The sequence below is a fragment of the Micromesistius poutassou genome, assembly GCF_964030765.1.
Source record: "Micromesistius poutassou genome assembly, chromosome: 9".
In the NCBI taxonomy this organism is placed as follows: Eukaryota; Metazoa; Chordata; class Actinopteri; order Gadiformes; family Gadidae; genus Micromesistius; species Micromesistius poutassou.
Genome location: NC_140279.1, coordinates 817,419 through 841,607, shown reverse-complemented (window position 1 = coordinate 841,607; position 24,189 = coordinate 817,419). Strand labels below are relative to the sequence as shown.

Sequence of the window (24,189 nt, the reverse complement as noted above, 5' to 3'; positions counted from 1 at the left end):
TTGTTGCAAACAATAGTAAATCAGAAGAAGAATAAAGCTATGGCCTTTGGTGATTCAATGACTCCGACCATTTGATACCCTCAAGTGTAGTCCTATGATTGAGAGCCAAGCCGCGGGGCTGGGGAACAGAATGCCACTCTGACCGGTTCCCACAATAGACCATGTCATATTAAGCAAAGAAACTTGTCTCAAATAGTTTAATGTGAGGTAGGAGGTCAAATAGGAAGTGGTAGGAAGTGAAACTCACTCAGACTTCCTGCTGTGTAGAAGGTTTATAGGTTGTAGGTTGGTCTAACGTTAAGCAAAGGTCCATATCTGGGGTATACCAAGAGCATCTCGACAGCCTGACACTGTTGTGTGCCGTCGTGATGTATCGCTTACTCAAACTCCTCATTATTGTGCTGGCATGTACAGTGCAACAAGGTAATAATATTTTATAACAATGTGAATCATTGTTTAATAAATAATAGATTAGAGTGTTCTTTTGACCGTCAAATGAATTAATTCATATTTTTAATAAATACAATAATTAACAGAATTTGGTCAAATTATGAAATGTACAGTATATTTGGTTTATTTTCTGGCTTACCAATACTAATGAATACTACGAATTGTTTTTGTATTTCCGTATAAGCACTTGGCGGTACCATTATTAACGGGAAAGAAGTCTCACCAAACTCATTGCAGTACATGGCTTCTGTGCAACACAATGGGGGACATTTCTGTGGCGGATTTCTAATCAAAAAGGACATTGTACTCACTGCTGCCCACTGTGACATCAAGTAGGTGAAATGTAGAAATGATCCGACATATGCAAGTGGTAATTAACGATGGGAGGGAAATATTTAAATCAGAAATATTTGTATGGGAATGTATGTGTATGGAGTCCAAGATATCAATAATTAGAAATTGAATTTGTTATTCAGGGACTACCCGAAGGTGACGGTTGTTCTGGGAACCAATGACCTCAACAGAGTCGACGAGAAATCAATGAGATACAATGTCACAAAATGTAAACATCATGGCTTTAGACACATTGTGTCTGGGAATGACATAATGATTCTCAAAGTGAGAAGTACTTTTTAAGTTTCTTATAATTGATGTGAAGCAATATGACCAACAACCCACTCATATGTCTATTAATATGCTCCACACAGTACCTTGAAATCAATCCATTATTTGAATGTTCTTTCCTAGCTTTCAAGACCCACAAAAATTCAACCAATTCGACTGCCAAATAAGAGGACGAGAATCAAAGACAATGCTGCGTGTTTTGTAGCCGGATGGGGCGCCACTGGACGCAGTGGTAAGGGCTCTAATCTGAGAGAGGTCGACGTGTCTACTATCAACCGGAAGACCTGTGAGAAGGCATGGCGTAATAAACTGCCAGCCAATATTATCTGTGCAGGTGGATACAGAACAAATAAAGGTTTTTGCCAGGTATGTGAATTCTATTTAGCATAAGTCCACTTTGATAATTGATTCTTTGGGTGAATTATTTTGTGTTTTTGATTTATTTTCAGGGGGATTCTGGTGGACCTCTTGAATGCAATAAGATGGCTGTTGGAATGGTATCATTTAACAACCATACCTGTGTCTACCCAGATGTACCTAACGTATACACTGACATAACAAAGTTTGTGCCATGGATTAATAACCCCAAGAGAAAATGCAAGATTGATTAGTGTGTATTTTTATATATTCAAGCTAAATGTGCAATGCTGTGTTTAGTAGATTGTTTGAAGATGTAGACCATAGGCTATATACAGTAGTTGCATTATATTCTAGTTGTATCAGGCAGTGCTTCTGAACAACATTCAATAAACTTTCAATATATATATACGATCAATATAAATACATCAGTCAGGGAAAAGTTTATCTCATGCATGGATCTTGTTGTCAGAATAACAAGATCCATGCATCAGAATAAGTTGGTTTGCATTGGACTATGCATTATGCCTGTGGAAGCCCAAAGCCTTAGCTGGCATGCGTTATCCAACATCTTCATCTGCTGGATTATCCGGAAAAAGCTCCATCTTTATGTGTTCCAGAACCACAGTCAGATATTCCAATCACCTTGAGTTGGTGGAGCATCAAATAAAGTTCAGAGAAAGATTCAAGAAAATATGGACAGTTCGAAATTTGTTATCAAAGTCCCAGTCTACGTTCTGTGGTGATCTTTGGCTGCTGGCTATCAGCAAAATACAAAAGTATGAATGCTAAAGGATAGTTTCCAATCAGGCTATGCTATGTGTATGGAGCGTCCCCTAGTCTAATGACAGAATTAGATGGCTACTCTACCACACTGATGGTAAAGTAGCCATCACAAGGAAGGGCTTGTGACATCGTCAACATTAATGTCCCAATTTAAATTAGTTATATATTTTTACTTTGTCTTTTTAGGGAGTTCAAACAGTATTTGGCTCATAGCTAAAGACTTGAATAATTATATTTGTTGTTGTTGCAAACAATAGTAAATCAGAAGAAGAATAAAGCTATGGCTTTTGGTGATTCAATGACTCAGACCATTTGATAAGCTCCCTCAAGTGTAGTCCTATGATTGAGAGCCAAGCCGCGGGGCTGGGGAACAGAATGCTACTCTGACCGGTTCCCACAATAGACCATGTCATATTAAGCAAATACAGACCTGGGGAAAATTGTTCAGTCTGGCTTGGGTGTAGATCCAAGTATGGAAAGAAGAGGCAGCAGGCAGCGAGGAGTAGGCCTATGTAAAAACAAAATAACTTCTTTACTGAAGCAAGTGCAAACACAGTACAAAACACAGAGAAGAAAGCTGAGAAACTTGTCTCAAAACCACTATTCTTAATAGTCACAACTAGGAACCACATTCCGGCAGAATACGACACGATAAACATTTGTGACGATACAGCAGGGAGTGAGGGGGCAGAGGGAATAAATAGGCATGAGGACCGTAGCACAGGTGCGGATTCAGAATACAATTCAACAGTAGAAACTGGAGGGCTGAACTCATAATAGGGGAGACAACATGTAGCAATGCATTGATGCCTATGAGTATGCCTGTGGATACTTGCGGACTTGTCTGTTTTATTCTTGGGAAACATTCTAGTTAAATGGAGTAAATAGCCGCAGTAGTAAAAGTTACATAGTGCAGGTTTATGTAATGGGTCGGGAGAGGACCCAAATGCAGCAGACACAGGCAGGCAGATTGTCAGTAAAGTCTTTTACTTGCAGGGCAGACAGAAGACAGGCTGGGAGCAGGCAGGATCCGTTGTTGGGGGCGGAAGGCAGAGTGGATCACCGGGACAGAGACAGAGACAGACAGGTCGGGGACAGGCAGGGTCCATAACGGGAATCAGTCCGGAAAACGCTGGAGAGACTAGTACTGGAGACGTAGAACAATCTGGCAAGGAGTGAACTGAGGGGAGAGTCTATATACCGGGTTGATCGGTGATCAGAGGCTGCTGAGGGCAAACAGGTGAGGGGAGTTGGGCTGATGAGTAGAGTGGCAGGCAGGTAGGTGAGGAGAAGGAGCGGCCGGTGAGAAAACACTGGGAGCTAAGGTGAATGGGACGACTGAGAGGGGAGAATGAGACGACTGAGGGGGGAGAATGAGACGACTGAGGGGGGAGAATGAGACGACTGAGGGGGGAGAATGAGACGACTGAGAGGGGAGAATGAGACGAATGAGGGGGGAGAATGAGACGACTGAGAGGGGGAGAATGAGACGACTGAGGGGGGAGAATGAGACGACTGAGGGGGGAGAGAGACGACTGAGAGGGGAGAATGAGACGACTGAGGGGGAGAATGAGATGACTGAGGGGGGAGAATGAGACGACAGAGGGGAGAATGAGACGACTGAGAGGGAGATCATGACCGTTATAACAGATAAAGAAGTACACTGAGTGGAATTAGTTAAAGGAACCAAACTGAAACAATGCAGTGGTCTCGTTAAAAGGAAGACATGAAAACCTCAATGTGAGCTCTTCACACCGACACGTGAGTCAGAGAAGGTGCCCCGCGGTCTCTGCGGTTCAGACGTGGAGCTGAGTGAAGTCTGCAGGCGTTACTGTGCAAAACTTGCATGACCACAATGTTCCCGTCATCTGTAAGTTCCACCGTCATCTTCACGAGTTAAGGGCATCTCAACCTCCTTGTGACACATCACTTTTCAGAGTGCTGCGTGCCATCGTGATGTTTCGCTTACACACACTCCTCTTTATTGTGCTGGCATGTTCCGTGCAAAAAGGTAAGAACATTTTATAACGATATACACAGTAATGATCAAATAAATAATACACAAGTATTGCATAGTATTATTGATTGGGAAATTACCAATAGTGCAACAGTTATCTGCATTATCCCCAAATATATTGTACATATAATAATATACATGTTTGTGTTTGTGTATAGCTTTATTTTCTGCCTTATAAAAAACATGAACTCTTTGCTTTTCTTTTCATTATAAGCACTTGGAGGGGAAATTATTAAAGGAACAGAAGTCCCGCCCAAATCGTTGCAGTACATGGCTTCTGTGCAGAACAATGGGAAACATTTCTGTGGCGGATTTCTAATTAAAAAGGACATTGTACTCACTGCTGCCCACTGTGACATCAAGTAGGTGAAATGTAGAAATGATCGGAAAACTGCAAGATGTTAATAATGGTGGGAGGGGAATATTAAAATATTTGCATTTTGAGAAGTCTTATAAATAAAAAGCTGCTTTCATGATTGTATTCAGAACGAAGACCAATGTGACGGTAGTTCTTGGAACCAATGACCTCCGCAAGGTCAACGAGAGAACAATGAGATACAACGTCAAAAAATGCAAACACGCAGACTATATGTATCCTATAAATGGGGCTGACATAATGATGCTAAAAGTGAGAACATTTTTTTTCTACTTTCATCAAATATCTTATATATTTTGTTATTTTGTGTAGATAGGTTGATGTATACAAAATACTTAAATATTTTGTTTTGTTTTTTTCCTCTGTACCTTTTTTTTTTTTAACCTTTTTTCCTCTTGAAGTCAATCATTTTAATGCTTGTTATTATTTTTTTAGCTGTCAAGACCATCAAAAATAAAACCAATTAAACTTCCAAATAAGAAGATGAAGATCAAAAATAACACCCCATGTCTTGTAGCCGGATGGGGTTTTATCAAAAGTAGGGGCTCTGCTGTTGATAAACTTAGAGAGGTCAATGTGGCTACTATTGACTCGAGGACTTGTCAGCAGCAATGGGCCAAGGTTGGAAAAACTCTCCCAGCAAACATTATCTGTGCAGGTGGATATGAGACAAAGAAAGGTGCTTGTCAGGTAGGCCCATATGTGAAATCATATTTTATCCAAAATTCATCTCTGCTATTAATTCACGGCCACTTCATGCGTCACGTCTGGACCTTAGAAGCGGAACAAATGTATAGTGCCTATGGGAGTCAACGGAGCTTATTTTTTTTTAAGTTTCGATTTTAATCAGAATCTTTGCCAGAAACCATTTACGCAGATTTAGATTGAAAACGAAACTTTTTCAATTTATCTGACTCATACGTGCGTTTCTGAGGTCCAGGCGTGACGCATGAGGTGGGCGTGACTTAGCCACGCTGTAAGATTTGAATGAATGAGTGAATTATTTTTTATTTTACAGGGGGACTCTGGAGGACCTCTGGTGTGCAACAAGATGGCTGTTGGAATTGTATCGTTTAACTATGGTGGAAACTGTGACTACCCAAATGTACCTAACATCTATACTGACATATCCAAGTTTCTTGCATGGATTGATTACCCCAAAAAACGATGTATGACTTGATGTGTGTATGCGTTTAGAAAAATGTACTAACCACTTTTTATTTTCTATCTAGCTATAAGTAGGCCTTTCTTAACATGAAAAGTAAACGCCATCCATTCATAGCAAACATTTGTGTTTTCTGATTCAACATAATGTGTTATTATGGAACTAGGCTATCATCATCACATGGTAGATGGTTCGAAGAATATAATGGTTGAGATAGGGTTTTGATTACCATACAAAAGTTATCCAAGAAAGAGACAATGAAGTCAAGCTAAACCAGCACGTTGGTGCTGGTGGAGTTGTATCAGACAACGCATAGTGCAATATTGTCGAAGCCAAAAACATAGATTCCTCGTTTCCCTCTCCAACACTGCCATCTGCTGGACTATATAAAAAAGTGCACTATCCTATAGGTTACAATAACCCTCTTTTTATATTTTCACATGCATATTACAAAAACAAACTATCATACACGTGTGTAGTTACATTTACCCATACAATTGAGTTGACCTGTTATACCATTTTTATAAATGTTTTTCAAAATAATATTTTTTTTTTCATAAACGATGCCCAATTCAAATGAGCAAATTCTGGTGATTGCTGTTATTTTAAACAGTCCCTGTATAAAATAGCATTACCTGGTTACTGTCAATTTAACGCATACGATACGACCGCATACGATACGATTCAATGTCGTCTATTTCGGGACACCACTTCCCAGAGTTCAGTGCGAACGTGTCCACCACAGCTGCATGGAGAGGCGCTGGGTAGTGTAGTTTTTCCGTCCGCCCTACCATTTTCCATATGCTTCGCGAGGTTTTGCATGGGCGGGTTGTGTGTGGCTCCATTTCTCAGCAAGACCTGCTAAACGATATTGCTATGAAATCAGCATAAAGGTAACAGATATGTCAATAAGAGCATGCGTTACGGCTTTCACACCGGATCTATCGTTTCATTTCACCATCGAATGCACACAAATCAGGTGTAGCTGCTGCTACTTTTTAACATCTGCATTGAGGTGGAGAATGGACAGGGCAGAATTATTGATAACCTATTGCTATAGCACATTGTAGGTGTGTTGTCCTCAGTACAGGTAAGGTAGGTTACTGTAGTGAGTATAAACTGTTATAACATGGATTCAACCCTGCGTGGTGGCTAATAGTATCAAGACAATAGCTGCGGCAAGTCTAGCCGGTACATATTTTTTTTTTCTAGATCCAGAACGTTTATGACAGAGTTGTGAAACACCCACTCTCTATTACATTTCATTATGTTACAGACACGTGACTCTATGGGATTTAGAGTGATCGATTATTGCCCGTCGCTGACACGTCGAGGTATATTGTCCTGCCTTGAGATACGCGTTTGGATCAAACGGTGACCTCCATAGATAGGTAGTTTAAGAGAATCACCAGGAAGTTATTCCTCCATGCTAAGCCATTGGCAGACGGGCTTGTCAGTCCCTGCTGCGTAGACCACATCTCACTTCAACTGGAGGCCTTGTGCCCTAGCCGATATCTGAAGCATTGCAACAGTGAGTTCCATTCCAGTCATAATTGAACGTCTACCTTCTCCCCATTTTTAGTTGCCTTTGAATTTCTAGAGGCATGTCCAAGAAAAGGGGCAGGTATGTAGAAACACAACACAACACAAAACAATACAGCCATACAGTATATTATGTTGCCACAACTGTATGTGTATTTTAGCATACAAATTGTATCATTGTTACTACTACTACTACTACTACTACTACTACTACTACTACTACAAACAATAGTAATAACAATATTAATAATAATACATATATATCTATACCTAATACATACATATAGATATAGATATGTTTATCACATAAATATCTTATGAGTTATTATTGTTATCATTGTTAAGCACTTGTATATAACAAACTAAACATATTGATTTGCATCCTACATGATGCATTTACACCCAATTACATTTTCGATGAAGTTCCCTTTTTTTGTGATGGATACGAAAATCATTTCATTTGTTTTCAATTTGATGTCAGACCATTACAGTTATTAAGCCAATCCATAAAGTTCTCAAGAATGGGGCATATAATGACACATAGAAAATAATTATAAACAAACAATTGCATGTAGTCAAGAGTACACACGTATGTGTAGTCAAGAGTACACACATGTGTAGTCAAGAGTACACACATGTGTAGTCAAGAGTACACACGTATGTGTAGTCAAGAGTACACACGTATGTGTAGTCAAGAGTACACACGTATGTGTAGTCAAGAGTACACACGTGTAGTCAAGAGTACACACATGTGTAGTCAAGAGTACACACGTATGTGTAGTCAAGAGTACACACGTATGTGTAGTCAAGAGTACACACATGTGTAGTCAAGAGTACACACGTATGTGTAGTCAAGAGTACACACATGGTTAGTCAAGAGTACACACATGGTTAGTCAACACACACATGCTGTAAGGATATCCCTCTTCCCCTCCCAAGAAAGCGGAGCAGCGGTGAACTGAGTGACACGTTAACCCCCGACCCCAACTGCATTCTGGGACTACGCATCCAGCACAACTGGCGTGAAAAGGGGAACCAGAGCAAATGGAAGGGCACCGTGCTGGACCGGCTCACAGTTAACCCCTCTCTGTTCATGGTTAAGTATGACGGATTCGACTGCGTCTACGGGATCGAGCTCTTCAAGGACGAGAGGGTGTCAAATCTACAAGTACTTCCAGAGAGAGTCGGTGAGCGGCATGCTCTCACTCGGTCACAACCCTCGCTGGATACCTTCTGTTTGTGTCCTGTTTGGTTACAGAATCGAATTAGTTCACCGAGATGCTCTGTGTGCGCACACGTACGCACAGGCACACGCATACACACACACACACACATTAACAACAGCTATAATAATATATATACAATAATAGCACTCAAATCTAATATTTTCAAGAACAGTATACACACGCATATACCCCCCTATGTATCATATATCTAGAGAAATTGAAGGCCATACATGAAAAACAAGGTAATATTGGCCTCCTCTGTGTCTTGCAGTGAACAACAAGATCAAAGTACCTCATGGGGCGGAGGAGTTGGTCGGTAAAGCTGTGGAGCATCTCTTTGAAAAAGAAGATGGCGAGAAGAACGAGTGGAGGGGCATGGTCCTCTCGCGAGCCCCCATCATGACCAACTGGTATTACATCACCTACGAGAAGGACCCTGTGCTTTATATGTATCAGCTGTGGGACGACTACGCCGACGGAGACCTGAGGATTCTACCTGAAGCAGGTACCAGTAACAACACATTAAAGGGGCAGTATGTAGGATTCAGTGGCACCTAGGGGTGAGGTTTCAGATTGCAACCAACTGAATACCCCCGCCCCCGCCCTCGCCCCCATTTGTTTTTTAGGCTGTCAAACTGTAGGTCACAGCTTGCGAGTAAGATATCGATCCTAAGATAAGATAGCGTCCTCTAGAGAGGCATTTGTCCATTCTGGGCTACCATAGGAATATGGCGGCTGAACATGGCATGTAAACAAAGAGAGAGATACGGGTCGGCCAGCTTTTTATATTTGTAGAATCAATCTGTTGGAGGATGTGATTTTATTGAAATCATTATCGTTAAAAGCTAACATTACTAAACGAGATCAGGGGAGGCGGGACAGTAGAAGTGGCTAAGGGTGTTTGACTCCCAACTCAAAAAGCTCCTGAGTTCGATCCCTCATGCCTTACACATGTAGGCATATGTGAGCGCACTGTCTGGCCTCTACTTGCTCTTCAATGACCTGTATATGACCTCACTGCAAGTCACTGGATAAAAGCCTCTGGTAAACGACTCAAACACAGAAACTAACTCGGTACGAGCTAATGACTCCTTTGTTCCTCTCCTCAGAGAACAAGCATCTGTTGCCCGCAGACAGGAAGCCCGGGGAGGAGACGGAGAGCCTGGTGGGTAAGCAGGTAGAGTATGTTACTGACAAAGGTGTGAAGAGAACAGGCCTGGTCATCTACCAGGTGCCCGCCAAGCCCTCCGTCTACTACATCAAGTACGACGATGACTTTCACATCCACGTGTACGACCTGGTGAAGACCACCTAGACGGCAAGGGACACTTTACCTTCCTCTCCCTCCTCAGAGGGGCCTGTCTCTCGTGATGTTTTATTTCAAAGCCTTTATGGGGATTAACATAAACATATGCTGAATCATTGTACAAAAAAAAAAAAAAGCTGTTTTTGTTTGCACAGCAACGCTGTAGCATTGCTATGCTTGACTATTGTGCAAACAACATCTGACATAATGATATAAATGCTGTGGATACCTCCTAGTAACCAACAGCTACAAACCTGCAGTTTCGGTTAGATACTTTAATAATACATTATCTCCAAAGTAATAAAATGTTTACAGTTATGCAAAGAAATCGTGTGGAAGCAATTTTCTCATTGCTAACATCAATGACATAATGTGCTTGATTTGCTCAAAGGATAACTTAGATTTTGAAAACTTGGGGACCAGTAAGAAGTAAGATATGTAGCTGCAACTGATAAATTGCCCCTACCAACACAATATGTTTTGTCCTTATGCAGGTATTTTTTTTCTTTAGTTTGTTCATTTTTTATTTTCTATCTTTCTTTATTTCTCTCTCTCGTTCTTACTCGCAACTCCATGGACGGCCGACTATTTAATGGATACTTGCTTATTTGGTTGAAAAAATCTGTCCCATACGCAGTCTGACACCGAACCAACTCACACTCTGTGGTCGATGGCAGGTTTCTGCAGAGATGCCATTGGTCGTTAAAGCACAAGGAACATACGTTTCTATTGTGCATGTTGCCGTTTGCTACATTTACTCATTAACTTTAAATATCATTAAGTGCCTTCAGGCTAATCACGCTGCAATATATATATATATATATATATATATATATATATATATATATACACACATACATACATACTTGCGCTTCTGCTAACTTACTAGCTTTACCACTCGGTTTTTCATTGTCCCACATAGTAAATGTGACTTGAGTTTTAAAGAAATTCGCAACCATCAGTTTATATTAGAGAACATGTGCAATGATGCTTTACTGTAAATGCAGTATACAATTGATTTTCAAAGATAACATGCTGAGTCATTGGTTATGTCTGATTGTTGGTGACAAAAGGAGCACTCATTATATATTGTGTATAGTTCATATTTGTTTAGGTTATGGTACTCTTGACCTGTTTGACCCAACATGCTTATTAGAGCCAATGCTGCAAATTATGCATCACTTTACACGCATGAAGTAAATTTGTAACAGTTATTTGTTACAGACTAGTCCATACATTTTACAGTATTTAATCTGTAATTTATCTCTGAAATGTATTGTAATGTTGCCTGTTGTGATCAACCTGTATGTGAATATTTCACACCAGCTTTTCTCAAAACAGATATGTAGTATAAAGTAAAGTTAGGACATAAAGTCACAATATATGACAGTTATCATCAAACTACATAAGCGGTAAATATTGAGCAGGAGTCTGCATATTTTAAATACTGCTTTTACTCGTCAGAAGGGTATTATTAAAAGTATTATTATTATAATGGATCATATCATGGTTTAAGAATATATGTCTGCCACTCCTCCAGGCTCTTCTGTGTACGCCTCAGTTAAGTAGTGAGTTTATAGGTATACTGTGGTTTCATGCTTTTCTATTATGTGGCTGTTCAAAATTTGCATGTGTCACTAGGAAGAAACTTGTGGACATAAACAACTTTCAACCATGGTCGTGGAAGAATGAAAATGTCTACAATAATCTGGAGTTATTAAAAACCTGGATTTAAAATAACAAAAAATATGTGTATATTTAATTTAAACAAGTGAATGTGTTTCAAAAAAAGAAATTGTGATTATAATGGAGGAATGTTGCCACAACTTGTTTCTCTGGTGTGATGTTGAGTGGATATTCAAATGGCAGTGTGCAGTCTTCATTCTTTAAATATCCTTCCCTCTTGTACTGAAGTTGCAGCATCGACAGGCAATTTGTGTCAAAATTCTGTCATAAATAAAGTTTTTGCACATTTCCTTTTCTCTTCAAAGTATCTGAAGGCTTTGCAATAAACAGTGAAAAAAACGTTTAACATATTGCACGGAAGAACTACTACTTATGGCAGAAAGGGACCTTCCACTATACATTTAGTTTGAAGCCCTTTCAAGCACACTAAATTAGGATGAATAATTCACTCTCAACTGGTTGATCAATTGAGGAATATTTATTTTACAACTGGAAATGGTGAGACTGAATATATACAAAAGAGTTATCTTTATAAAAGAGTTGGGACAGTGGGCACAACAAATCAAAACAGTTAATGATAAAACATGAGCCTGCTACATAGAATTAACATATACTGTTACAAGTATACGTTGTGTGTAATTTGCAATATTTATCAGACTAAATAAAACAAACATTCAAAACCTTTTTTCATCCAAGGGAGTTTAATAGGAAAATAATTGTTGGTGTTTGTCATACTTTTGTTTTGCTAATGTCGAATTTTCAGTCAATATTCAGTTTCTTCTTCCCCAATGAGAGTAGATCTTAAAGCTGTTGCTCAATTTCTGAAGAGTGAAATGTGATCCAAAACGCATTCACAAATTATAAAATAACTAATAAATATGTTACTATTTTAGTTTGTTGTGCTGGATCATTTGGTAAGATCTTTTAGATACTGGAATCCTTGACTGGTAGAGTCGCATATTTTTGTGGGTCCCTCCGAAAGTGTGGAAATTGTTGTGCGCACTCCTGAAAAAAATAATACAAATCAGGCAATACTGGAACAACTTATTTTTCAAAATATTATTACACATTTTCTTCTAATAAAGCAATCGATGCGAACAGCATTTAAAAAAATTGGTCACAAGCAACAAGCCAGACTAGGCAAAATCTCTCAAGGAATAGTGCTCAAATCTTACCTGAGTTCCATGTTTGACGAGGGGAGAACTCAATCGTGGGCAATGCAGGGATTTGAGCCTTTGAGGAGAGAAAAGCATGATTGTTCACACAATGCTAATCAGAGGTCAAAACCAAATCAGCTAGATGAAATCAAGATTTAATACAGCAAGGATACAGCAAGACTTCAGTCTTAAGTTAGTACTTATTTCCTTTCCTTTTGAAGAAATTTGTGACACAGTGACCCACACATGTATGGACAAACATCCATGCATGTGTCAACAACTATAATGCTACAATAACAAAACTAAAGATAATTAAAAAGAAAAAAATAGAACATCATTAACTCTAAGCTAAAATAAGTTAATTGGATTCCCTGGTGAAATATGACAAATGTCATAACGAAGTAAAGAACATGATGCGCTCATGATCATCATTCAACTCCATGTGCATGCCGTCTGTCTGTTTACCTCCATCCCAAAATACTTCATCCACTCATTGATGGCAGGGGGGATGGCGGTCTTCGCCTTTCCCAGGACCTCGGTGCCCTGTTGACCGCTTCCCAGGAGCCCGGAGTCATACACAACATACAGGGCCCCTCCAGCCACAGCCACTTTGCTGGTCAACCTGCAAGAACCAATCCACACGGCTGTTATCTGAAACACCAAGGGTTGCAGATGATCCCACACTGTGTACACACTACAGGCTCTTGGGTCTGGGTCTCCAAACACATAGACAAACATATAGTGAGCTTACATCACCATTAATAACTAGTGGCATCATACCATGATCATTTCACTTAGCTTCTACTTAAAGGAAGTAGCTGTTGTTGCAACAGTTATATTTGGTTGTTCTTTGTGACCTTAAAACTAATGATATCGAGTAAAAGCTTGCAGCCCGGTTAGCTCTCTCGGTGAGCGCTGTCTTGTCGTTTAGCTAGCAAGCTAATGCTAACACACACACACACACACACACACACAGAGATGCACACACACACAAACAGATGCACACACACTCACTGATGCAGGACGGCAATATGGTACAATAACGTGGTGGTACTCACTTCAACACGGGTAGGATCTTGGATGCCATAGTATCAAAATCACCGTATATCGTTTGAACCCGATGTCGTGTTTTCCTCACCGGTGACACACAGTGTAGGACCTAAAGTGGGCGATAGCAGGACACTACATTGAAGGGCAACTGTGTGATGTTAACCACGGGTGTGTGAATAAAGGTTGTTTGAATGGTTGCGCGGCGGACTTTGTTTCGGAACTGCACATTCGTCAAACTTCTTAAATTAAACCTCGCGTCAAACTAAATCGACTTCTCCGTGAAAACATCAGTTGGAGAAATAGGTGTACTCTGTTATTTATTATATGATTTTTAAATAATATATACAAAATCATTTGTGGGTTGCTAATAAGAACAAGAGCGTAACAGTGACCGCCCCCTTTTTTAACAGCTCTGGTGCCGGAAGTAAATTTCCCATGCATTTATCTCGTCCACTTTTCGTAAAATCCGTATATAAAGAGTTTTAAGCCTGGAACCAAGCCAATCGTTCGTCAAGGTAGTCGTGACCAGATTATGTTTGATTCGGGCCAAAAAAGAATTTGGAAAAGGTACAAGACAAGTGTACATTATTTTTTTGACCGAGTGGGGAACTACTCATCCCATGATGCATTGCGAACCTTTTCGCAATGGTTTCAACCCAATAGTTTAGCGCGTTTCTTGCATCTTATAACCTTTGTCATTATTATATTGTTATAATATAAGTTGTGTCATATATTATATGTGTGTGTGTGTTAATGTATTTGTGTGTGTTTGTGTGTATAGCGTTTCATATAGTGTGTAGCGTTGTCATCGACATGGTACGTCCCTTTGCTGACTGCAGTCACCGCGTATTAATAACTACTCGTTTTTATAATAGGCCTACATGTGAATTCAGTCTCGGATTCCAGTTACGTTTTCATTCAACATTATGCATTCCTTTGCTTTTATACTACCCAAATTACTAAAAAGCACTGCTAGTGCCATATCATATATTTGTACTTTTATTTTTATCATATTCTATATCAACATTATTTTTCCACGGTTACAGCTCATTTCCTCTACAGCTCTAACCAGAACTCTAACTTTCCATTAATATAAATCATGGTTGCTGTGGTAAGCGATGGAGTTCAGTAGCAGAGTGTCTAAAGGTCTCCGTAGACGGGCTCTGTAGTGATGGGTCGTTCGCGAACGAGTTGTCTCAAAGAGCCGGCTCTTTTAAGTGAACGATGGGAGTCGGCTCCCGAACGCGAGCCGTTGTCTTTTTTGTTCTCCCACGCTACGGGTGCTACATGCATTCATTCTACGCGTGCTATGCGTTGTCACGGCGCATGCATGGCAGCCAGCGACCAATCACGAGAACAAGCAGCGAGGGGCGGGGGATTTCGATGAGCGACACACGTTGCCTGTGACTGACAGGAGGAAAAGAGGAGAGAGACGAGTGCGAGCGTGTGAGTACAAGATGAATGAGACAAGGAAAAGAAGCAGCATTTGGATGCATTTTGATCAGTGTGAGAACACAAAGGTCAACACACGCGCACGTGTCAAAATGAGCGTCGGAATTATGGCATGGCACCATTAGAAAAGGTATACAGTAAGCGGTAATATGAAGAGCCGTTTGGGAGCCGAAAGAGCCAGCTCTTGTTGGTGAGCCGTTCCAAGAGATCCGGCTCACTAAAAAGAGCCGAAATTACTAGTGCTCTGGTAGCAGTCTTTCACTTTCACGGGTGCAGTAAACGTTTCCTGGTAACGGCGAACTCCACCAATCAGAGACGTTGTGTCACACTTCAGGATTTATGGGTAGTGTAGTGATTTCAAAGACATTGCGAATAAAACGTTTTTTTTCTAAAAAGAAAAAACTAGATGTTGCCCTGATTAACGTGTGGCTTCTACAGGAGCAAAAACTATCGATTCACAATATAACGGCGCGTGGTACGTATCATTTGGATGGTTACGACATTAAGGCTATAAATCAAAATCTCGACGGGGAAAATGAATGGGATTTTTACTTCCGGCACCACACTTTTGCGCTCTAATGCTTGATTCTGATTGGCTGGGAGGAGGGCATTAACCCGTCAGGTTGCCCGCTGACTTGTCGGTTGTACTTGCTGCTGACTGAGCACAGCGTCATCAAATAGTAGATCAATACGCCGCTTGTATTTTTTTTTTCTATCACAGAAATTTCAAACATGAGGTCCATTGTAAAAATAAACCTTGTTTAAAAAAGTTTCTCTAAATGTGTCGGAAATCTATCGGAGGGTCAGTCGATACATAGTTTTGCAAGCGAGATACAATGTAGCAACTACGTTATTAAACTAGTGATCAGATGCAGCCTTGTGTGGTTGCTATGGAAACTAATTAGCGACAGCTGAGCTAACGTTATTCCCTGCAGTTCTAAAGGGGACTACTTTTTGAGGGAGATGAACTCAAACAGAGTATACATTTAATAAGCATGCAATACGAATAAGAAAAAGCATAATTATTAAAGTATTTGAATTGTTTTATTATGTTGGCAAGCAAGAAGTAGAACAAACGGGATAATCACAGAGAGGCAGGGCAATAAACAGTTTGATATTCCCGGAAGCCGTCCACGAGCTGGGCATATCAAACTGTTTATTGCCCTGCCTCTCGATGATTATCCCTTACTTATTTTTATATTCCGCTTGTCTCAAAAATGTATACGGAGCCTAAAAGTGAACTACTTTGCCTCACTCATTTTCCCACACATTCACAGAGTGGAAAAATGACCCGAGCCTGGAAATGAATTAAGGGAAATGTAGAAATAGGCAAAACCCTCTGCATGGTTATACATAGCAGACTAGTTATTGCCTAAGGAAAAAATGTCCCAAAAAAACGTATTAACTAAAACAAAAAGGTTTCCAGGACCACAAATATACATTTTTTCTCGATACTGGCTCACACATACACACACACACACACGTTTATATCTCAACATCAGCAACACACAACCTTAACAGAGCTGGGACAACCTGAGCAACAAGGCAAGGCCCTACACCATCAGAGAAAACGTCAAGCTGGCTGCAGACTATCTCTAATAATTAAAATCCCCGAAAGGAGAGGGGTTGACATTTCAAAACCTAATTTAAACGAATTTGATCCAGACACTCTTCTTTACAAAGCCCTCACTGACAGAGAGAGTCCTCAGTCAGCTGGTGCTGGAACTAACAGCAACACATCCTAACCCTAACCCTATCCGACCTAGAGCCCCGGGCCGCGTATTTACGGATCCTACTATGGCCACGCCAAGACCCTCCCTACTCTGTCTGTGATTGGCCGGGTTGCATGCAACTCAACTCGACGCTTTAGAACTCTATGGTACCCTCGCTGTGAGCATTCGAGAGCGTCACAAAAGAGCCCTAACACTAACCCTAACCCTTACCCCAACCCTAGCAGCTAATATCAAGCCAGTAAAAGCGCGGTAGTCGAATCCAGACAGTAGAATCAAAGATAGGGGTGACGTGTGTGACGGACCAATCAGAAATAGAGGCGGGCGTGTCTTTTCGGGATATTAGAGTAAGGTCTCGCTGCAGCCTGTAGGACATGGACATCCAACTTCCAAATGCTACCGTCACTCACTCACGTCCAGTCGCGAAGCGTGGTTCACGGGCGTGGAAAGTTTCAATCTCTTCTTTCAATCCCTAACCCTAACCACTACTACCCTATCCCTAACCACTACTAACCTATCCCTAACCCTAACCACTACTACCCTATCCCTATCCCTAACCCTAACCACTACTAACCTATCCCTAACCCTAACCACTACTACCCTATCCCTAACCCTAACCACTACTAACCTATCCCTAACCCTAACCACAACTAACCTATCCCTAACCCTAACCACTACTACCCTATCCCTAACCCTAACCACTACTACCCTAACCCTGAAAGGGACATAATTTAATAAACATCATCGCTGGCGTAAAACGACTTTGACGGTAGCAGTTGGATGTTGATGTCCATGTCCTACAGGCTGCAGCCGACATTATTGGAGAATTACCGTGGCCATACTAGGATTCGTAATTTTTCGCCTCTGATTGGTTAGAAGGCTCTCCTCCGATTGGTTATGGCACAGGCCAGGCTGTCGGCTAGTCTACTACCAACAGAAGTCAACTGTGGTGTATTTTCTACCATTGACTGACTGCGGCTTCATTCATCTGTGGTAGCCTACTAAAAATGGTTTATGTTAAGCGGGCAAGATGCAAGTTAGGACCAACATATCTCTCGTCCCCTCAGGGAGCCTTAATGGACTCTGTGTTGACTGTTCTGTTAATTGTAGCCTACTGCTGTTATAAGCCTATTTGCTGGTTCGGAAAACTTGGAGCCTAATTGATAGAGGTTGTTGTCAATGTTACTCCACTGCAGTGCACAATAGTCGCGTTACATTTCTCGCTGCTTTCCATACCTTGTTCCCTCCGTAATTGTGTGACCTGCACTGCACACAGCTGGGCAATATAGTGCCGTTTTATTCAATGCATAAATCGGCTTATGTACTCTTTAATTGGACGCACTTACCACTGTTGGCTTGAGTTCGTTTGGTGGTAGACTAGCCGACAGCCTGCTCTCAGTGCGCTGTGCCATAACCAATCGGACGAGAGCCCTTCTAACCAATCAGAGGCGAAAAAGGCGGTACGTGCCCCTACCATCCTACGAAAAAAAGATTCGATCCCCGGGCCGCCTCGCTACTCCACACACAATGATGACGAAAAATAGAAGGACTGAACCCGTTGGAAAGAATCAGCATAACGACCAAAATAGTGTTCTTAATAGACGTTATTTTATTGAAATTTAACAGAAAAATGTACGTTAAAAAAACCCGACCTGCCAGTACCACAGGCACGTTGCCCGCTTGCCACACCAAAGGCTCACCTGTGTGGTGGGCGGGGCCACTACACTCGCGTGAGAACGCCCCTTGACTCGCAGTTGCTCATGACGCAACTGTCACAGTGCCTGGGTTTCCCAGTTCTTCCCCACACTTGGCTTCAATCTTTTCTAACAATTCTTAACCTCTTAACCAAGAGAGATCACTGTTGTTTACAATGAGAACTTTTACCAAGCTCTTCTTAGCCAGTGTAAGTGTTGTGCTGATTGCTAATAGATGGAATGCACCTACATTTGATCCAGGTAAGTAAAAAGTGTTTATATGGCAATGACAAGTGACTTAGCACACATTATGTAGTTATGTGAATCCTGGAAGATTAGAAGTAATAACTAGTTTCCTCAAGTATTATCCACAAGTTAATATTGTATGATATCCTGCAGTTGGCCATTTTAAGAAAGTGAAAACAGGTTGAACCACTTCAGCTTTGTGAATTCAGAATGCCTGTAAGTCAAAGTTATAATACTCAGGCATGTCAGTCATTTAAGACGTGAGTTTATGGGTGTATGACCTCAGGGGATCTGCTCTCCAACTGTTTTGTAATCTTCACTGAATTGCATTTTCTTACCTTCACACACCAGATATTGCATTCTGGAGGATAACCATTCTGGTAGGGCTATAGGGTTGTACTGAATTCCTATTCCTTAGGGGGAAAAAAGCATTTCTCAACTGGCATGAAGAAGTAAGCCCGTATGAATACATAATTAACGACGATCAAAGTAATCAATGGCATTGCTTCTCTAGGCCACACTTAATTGGGTTAAGCCACCCAATGGGTCATTCAAAGTCATAGTATAGTAATAGTACAGTATAGTAAGAGTAACAGTGCACAACGAGGCTTACGGTCTTGATTAGGATCCGATTTGGTTTACCCTCATGACTACAGCCAGATCAATGAGAGTTCTGTATATTAATTCACCATGTGAAGCATGGTGGAACTAACTGAGATGCCTTCTTTCAATGAGAATGAAAGAAGTGTTTAAAAGGCACCACATGGGTTTTACTTATTAAGTCCTGCAGCTGCAGGCATTGGTATTACCAATACATTACAGGCTTTTTCTTATCGTGTAGAATATTCAGGCTTAAACCAGTTCAACTTACAGAGAGACACACAGAGAGAACGAAAGAGAGACAGAGAGAGGGAGAAGGAGAGAGAGAGAGTTTCTGGTTGATTGTGTGTGTGTGTGTGTGTGTGTGTGTGTGTGTGTGTGTGTGTGTGTGTGTGTGTGTGTGTGTGTGTTTTTCCTGTGAAATGAACTCTCAAGGACCATTTCTTTCTCATTTATTGCATTTAAGGCATCAATGTTGCATTGCATTTTCTCCAGTCATAATGTGAGTATCAGGAGTGGAAGATGTTTAATGTTGCAATATATTTTACAAAAGGCAAAGTATATAAGGTAGCGGGTATCAGAGGAATTTCCGATACTGGTATTAGTATTGTAACGACTCGTTAGTTAGTATTACAATTAGTACAATTAGTATTGTACCCCTTTCCGGTGATATGTAAACCACTCTTCATTGTAAATGCATTTGCTGATGAACCAGATAATGCATGCATATCCCCTGGAGTATATCTTATGCGATGTGGCATATACATTAAAATCAACCAAGTCTTGTTGTGATATGTATCAGAATCTCTGAAGGGGGCCAGGGTGCTGGTGACGGGAGCCAGCACAGGTATCGGTGAGCAGATGGCGTATCACTATGCCCGCTTTGGTGCCCAGATAGTGATCACTGCCAGGAGGGAGCAAGTACTGAAACAGGTCATTTTAGCACACGTTTTAAACATGCACACACACACACATGCCCACACACAAACACACACCCAAAGATTATCTGCTTTGCTTTACACACACACACACACACACACACACACACACACACACACACACACACACACACACACACACACACACAGGGATGGACTCTTCCATGTGACACGTGTGTCAAATGTTCAAAGACGGTGATTGAAGTTCTCCACATGTTTCTCCCTGTCCCTTGCGTGTGATTGGTCGGCAGGTGGCGGAGCGGTGTCTGAGTCTGGGAGCTCAGAAGGCACTCTACATATCAGCCGACATGTCCAGAGAGTCTGACCCCGATACGGCTCTTAGCTTCGCCTTGGACCAGTTGGGAGGACTGGATTACCTGGTCCTCAACCACATCGGGCCCAGCCCCTTCAGCATGTGGGACGGGGACGTGGAGCACGTCAGGTGGATCATGAAGGTAACTGGGTCTACTGGTTAGTCTCCACTGGTGGATCATGAAGGTAACTGGGTCTACTGGTTAGTCTCCACTGGTGGATCATGAAGGTAACTGGGTCTACTGGTTAGTCTCCACTGGTGGATTCTAGAAAAGGGCGGGGGGGGGATTAATTAGAGTATTTCCGTATTAATGTAACCTTCCTGCAGAGGGTGCTATAGTGTATTTGCATGGAATCAATCTGCATCTAGCATGTTGTCTTCTGTTCGGCCACGTTCCTTTAAGAAGCAATGATGGAACTCTAAAACCCCGCCCCCATTAAACCAAAAGCACACAAAAGATAAAACCACACAAGTTGATCTTAATATTGCACTGCAATATTGACCGAATCACAATGCATATTGTATCCTTGAGCAACGATACCCGTCCCTCGTGCATTCATCCAAGTGATTCCTCTGAACTTGTGTGTGTGTGGTGTGTCTCTGTGTTTGTGTATGTGTCTCTGTGTTTGTGTGTGTTTGTGTGTGTGTGTGTGTGTGTGTGTGTGTGTGTGTGTGTGTGTGTGTGTGTGTGTGTGTGTGTGTGTGTGTACCCTTTCAAAGGTGAATTTCTTCAGCTATGTCCAGATGGCCTGGAAGGGCCTGGAGGCTCTGGAGAAGAGTAAAGGATCGCTGGTCGTTGTCTCTTCTCTTTTAGGTTGGAACCGTTGACTTTCAGAATTCATGACAGACTTACAACAGGCTGGGTGGTGTGAGTGGGAGGGGTTTCGGGAGTGTGCATTGTCGCGGCAATTTCCAAAACAGATATTGCATCTAGGACAGATGAGATTTCTAAATGCAAAAAGCACACAATGTTGTAGACAATTAACCTAAGTTTAATGCTTGCATACATTAGACTCCTCTCTAGCAGAGTGAGTCCCGACATACAGTTTGACTGTATGTCGACTGTATGTTATTTATACAGTTTCAGATCCTCCCCACATTGTAGATGTCAATAATCAAATCAAGTAATGTTTACCCAAGACACAGAGTTGCCTGTGTTCTTATCAAGCAGAAGAGTGCTTAAGAGGATGTCTTCTCCCTTGCGACGGGTTTACCCAAGTACGAAGGTTAACACTAACCAAAGCCCAACAACTATTGTAGGTCTATTCACTTAACACACTAGATATAAAAGGATAGCGATTCTATATTATCCATTAACCATTTGGATTTTTTTTAAGTGGATTGCAAGCAGCCCTCACAAAGCACATGTTTCAAATGTTCACTGTGACGTTGCAGGTAAGATAGCCAGTCCGTTCATGGCTCCCTACAGCTCCACTAAGTTTGCTTTGAACGGCTTCTTTGGAGCCCTGCAACACGAGCTGGCCATGAAGAACAGCAACGTGTCCCTCACCATATGCACACTGGGACTCATCGACACGGAGTCAGCCATGGAGAAAGTCAAGTGGGTGAAAAGAGTTACCTTTCACGTCCAAGTGAATGATTCAAATGATGCTGATGAGTCGCTAATGAAGCTGGTTGGAACAGACACGGGCTCACTCGAGTCAGAAAGTCGCCCCCTTTTGTTCAACTAGCCTGTGATGGTCTGTGATGATATTATGACTTTGATATTATATTATTTGGTATTTCTGTATTTACATTTTTTAAATGATTGGGTTTTATGTTAATAACGTGAATAATAACATTATCCCATCCGTTTCACAGGGTTTAGTTTCAAACAAGAACTAAGTCCAAGCTCAGATTGGAGGGTACAAACACCCAAAGGGACAGTGGTGTTTGCTTGTGTGTTTGTGTACATTGTCAGCCAGTTCACCCAGATGTGCCTCTTGTCTTGTCTTGTCGTCACCCTTTCTGTGTGGATCCTGTAGGGGAAAGACTGACGTGCCGGCCTACCCGGCTGCAGACGCAGCCTTGAGCATCCTCGTGGCGGGCACCACGCGTCAGCCCGAGGATTACTACCCGTGGTTCACCTTCTACGTCACCATCACCAAGGACTGGTTTCCCAGCATCACAAGCTACAGCATGCGTAACAGTTACACATACGAGCCCTGAATGCAGGTCCGTTGAACAAATGACGATGTGGTTGTTTACATTTTATTTGACATACAGTCAAACTGTATGTCGGGACTCACTCTGCTAGAGAGGAGTCTAATGTATGCAAGCATTAAACTTAGGTTAATTGTCTACAACATTGTGTGCCTTTTGCATTTAGAAATCTCATCTGTCCTAGATGCAATATCTGTTAAAGGAAATTGCCGCGACAATGCACACTCCCGAAAACCCCTCCCACTCACACCACCCAGCCTGTTGTAAGTCTGTCATGAATTCTGAAAGTCAACGGTTCCAACCTAAAAGAGAAGAGACAACGACCAGCGATCCTTTACTCCTCTCCAGAGCCTCCAGGCCCTTCCAGGCCACCATTTTTTATTTTTTTTGCGACCTAGACTGACTTCTATTACATAAAGGCCTACACATATAGGCCTACACGTATAGGCCTACACACGTATAGGCCCACACGTATAGGCCCACACATATAGGCCCACACGTATAGGCCCACACGTATAGGCCTACACACGTATAGGCCTGCACGTATAGGCCCACACGTATAGGCCTACACACGATCCAACCCAGTGCCTGTGGGGCGGGAGTCGGTCAACTGTTTAAACAGTTTTTATGTATTTTATTATGTGCATTGTCGTGTATTGTAAGAACCTGTGCCAAATACAAATATCCACTACTTTTAATTTGGTTTTTTTCTGTTCTTTCTGTTCTTCGTTTTCTGTTCTTCGTCCTCATCATACTTTCAAAATTGAGTGTTGTGTTCTGTTGATGTGGTCTTCTCACGTGGAAATTGAATGTTGACAGAAATGTCACGTTACGGCGGGAAATAAATAGGTAGCCGAAAGGAAATGGCAATAGCACTTATTTTATCATAACCGTAGCGCGCCTCTAAAATAACAACAAAGGAACAGATAACAGTACTAATAATGTCCACATGGGGGCAGTCGTCTCAAAGTATTGAAGTGCCATCGCTCAATCCATTATGTCGGGCCTAGAACCGCTTTGTAGCCTTTAGCCCCTTATTGTAAAACCTCAAATCAATTCAACTCAGGATTAGTTTAATCCCGTCCTTAAAAATATTACTTTGTGCCATGATGTATTTGAAAGTGTTACAGTAATCTGCTTGCATTCTACGATAATTTGTAGTGTGTGAATGAAACCTTTGACCAGAACTAACCACAGTAAGCTTACTTAATAACAGCCATTTTGAGTGGGTAACTTTCACTTCAACTCGCTTAACCTGACTTTTACTTTACACATCATACCATAGCATAGAAAACCATATGAGACACACCA

The 24,189-nt window shown here is 41.4% G+C and overlaps 5 protein-coding genes across 5 annotated transcripts; 4 read left to right on the top strand and 1 right to left on the bottom strand.

Moving 5' to 3' along the window:
* Positions 1 to 690: 690 nt before the first annotated feature.
* Positions 691 to 1,685, top strand: LOC311353584 (serine protease 57-like; the record flags this gene model as incomplete). Its single annotated transcript, XM_084473499.1, has 3 exons — positions 691 to 782; positions 1,305 to 1,440; positions 1,524 to 1,685. The coding sequence occupies 3 exons, from the start codon at positions 691 to 693 to the stop codon at positions 1,683 to 1,685; spliced, it is 390 nt and encodes a 129-aa protein (XP_084329625.1).
* A 2,476-nt stretch (positions 1,686 to 4,161) lies between these two features.
* Positions 4,162 to 6,247, top strand: LOC311353006 (granzyme B(G,H)-like). Its single transcript, XM_084472845.1, has 5 exons — positions 4,162 to 4,228; positions 4,449 to 4,596; positions 4,721 to 4,862; positions 5,046 to 5,300; positions 5,629 to 6,247. Exons 1-5 carry the CDS (start codon positions 4,174 to 4,176, stop codon positions 5,788 to 5,790), a joined length of 762 nt encoding a protein of 253 aa, XP_084328971.1. The 5' UTR covers positions 4,162 to 4,173; the 3' UTR covers positions 5,791 to 6,247.
* A 322-nt stretch (positions 6,248 to 6,569) lies between these two features.
* Positions 6,570 to 11,811, top strand: LOC311353033 (spindlin-Z-like). Its single transcript, XM_084472870.1, has 5 exons — positions 6,570 to 6,668; positions 7,358 to 7,399; positions 8,257 to 8,504; positions 8,815 to 9,048; positions 9,653 to 11,811. The coding sequence occupies exons 2-5, from the start codon at positions 7,380 to 7,382 to the stop codon at positions 9,856 to 9,858; spliced, it is 708 nt and encodes a 235-aa protein (XP_084328996.1). The 5' UTR covers positions 6,570 to 6,668; positions 7,358 to 7,379; the 3' UTR covers positions 9,859 to 11,811.
* Positions 11,812 to 11,998: 187 nt separating this feature from the next.
* micos13 (mitochondrial contact site and cristae organizing system subunit 13) lies at positions 11,999 to 13,898 on the bottom strand. The gene is made up of 4 exons (XM_084472849.1): positions 13,751 to 13,898; positions 13,158 to 13,314; positions 12,711 to 12,768; positions 11,999 to 12,540 (listed from the first exon to the last, which is right to left on the bottom strand). Exons 1-4 carry the CDS (start codon positions 13,777 to 13,779, stop codon positions 12,443 to 12,445), a joined length of 342 nt encoding a protein of 113 aa, XP_084328975.1. The 5' UTR covers positions 13,780 to 13,898; the 3' UTR covers positions 11,999 to 12,442.
* Positions 13,899 to 18,794: 4,896 nt separating this feature from the next.
* Positions 18,795 to 22,884, top strand: hsd11b1la (hydroxysteroid (11-beta) dehydrogenase 1-like a; the record flags this gene model as incomplete). The annotated part of the gene is made up of 6 exons (XM_084472737.1): positions 18,795 to 18,879; positions 20,267 to 20,397; positions 20,654 to 20,857; positions 21,436 to 21,529; positions 22,111 to 22,276; positions 22,701 to 22,884. The coding sequence occupies 6 exons, from the start codon at positions 18,795 to 18,797 to the stop codon at positions 22,882 to 22,884; spliced, it is 864 nt and encodes a 287-aa protein (XP_084328863.1).
* Between the last annotated feature and the right edge of the window lie 1,305 nt (positions 22,885 to 24,189).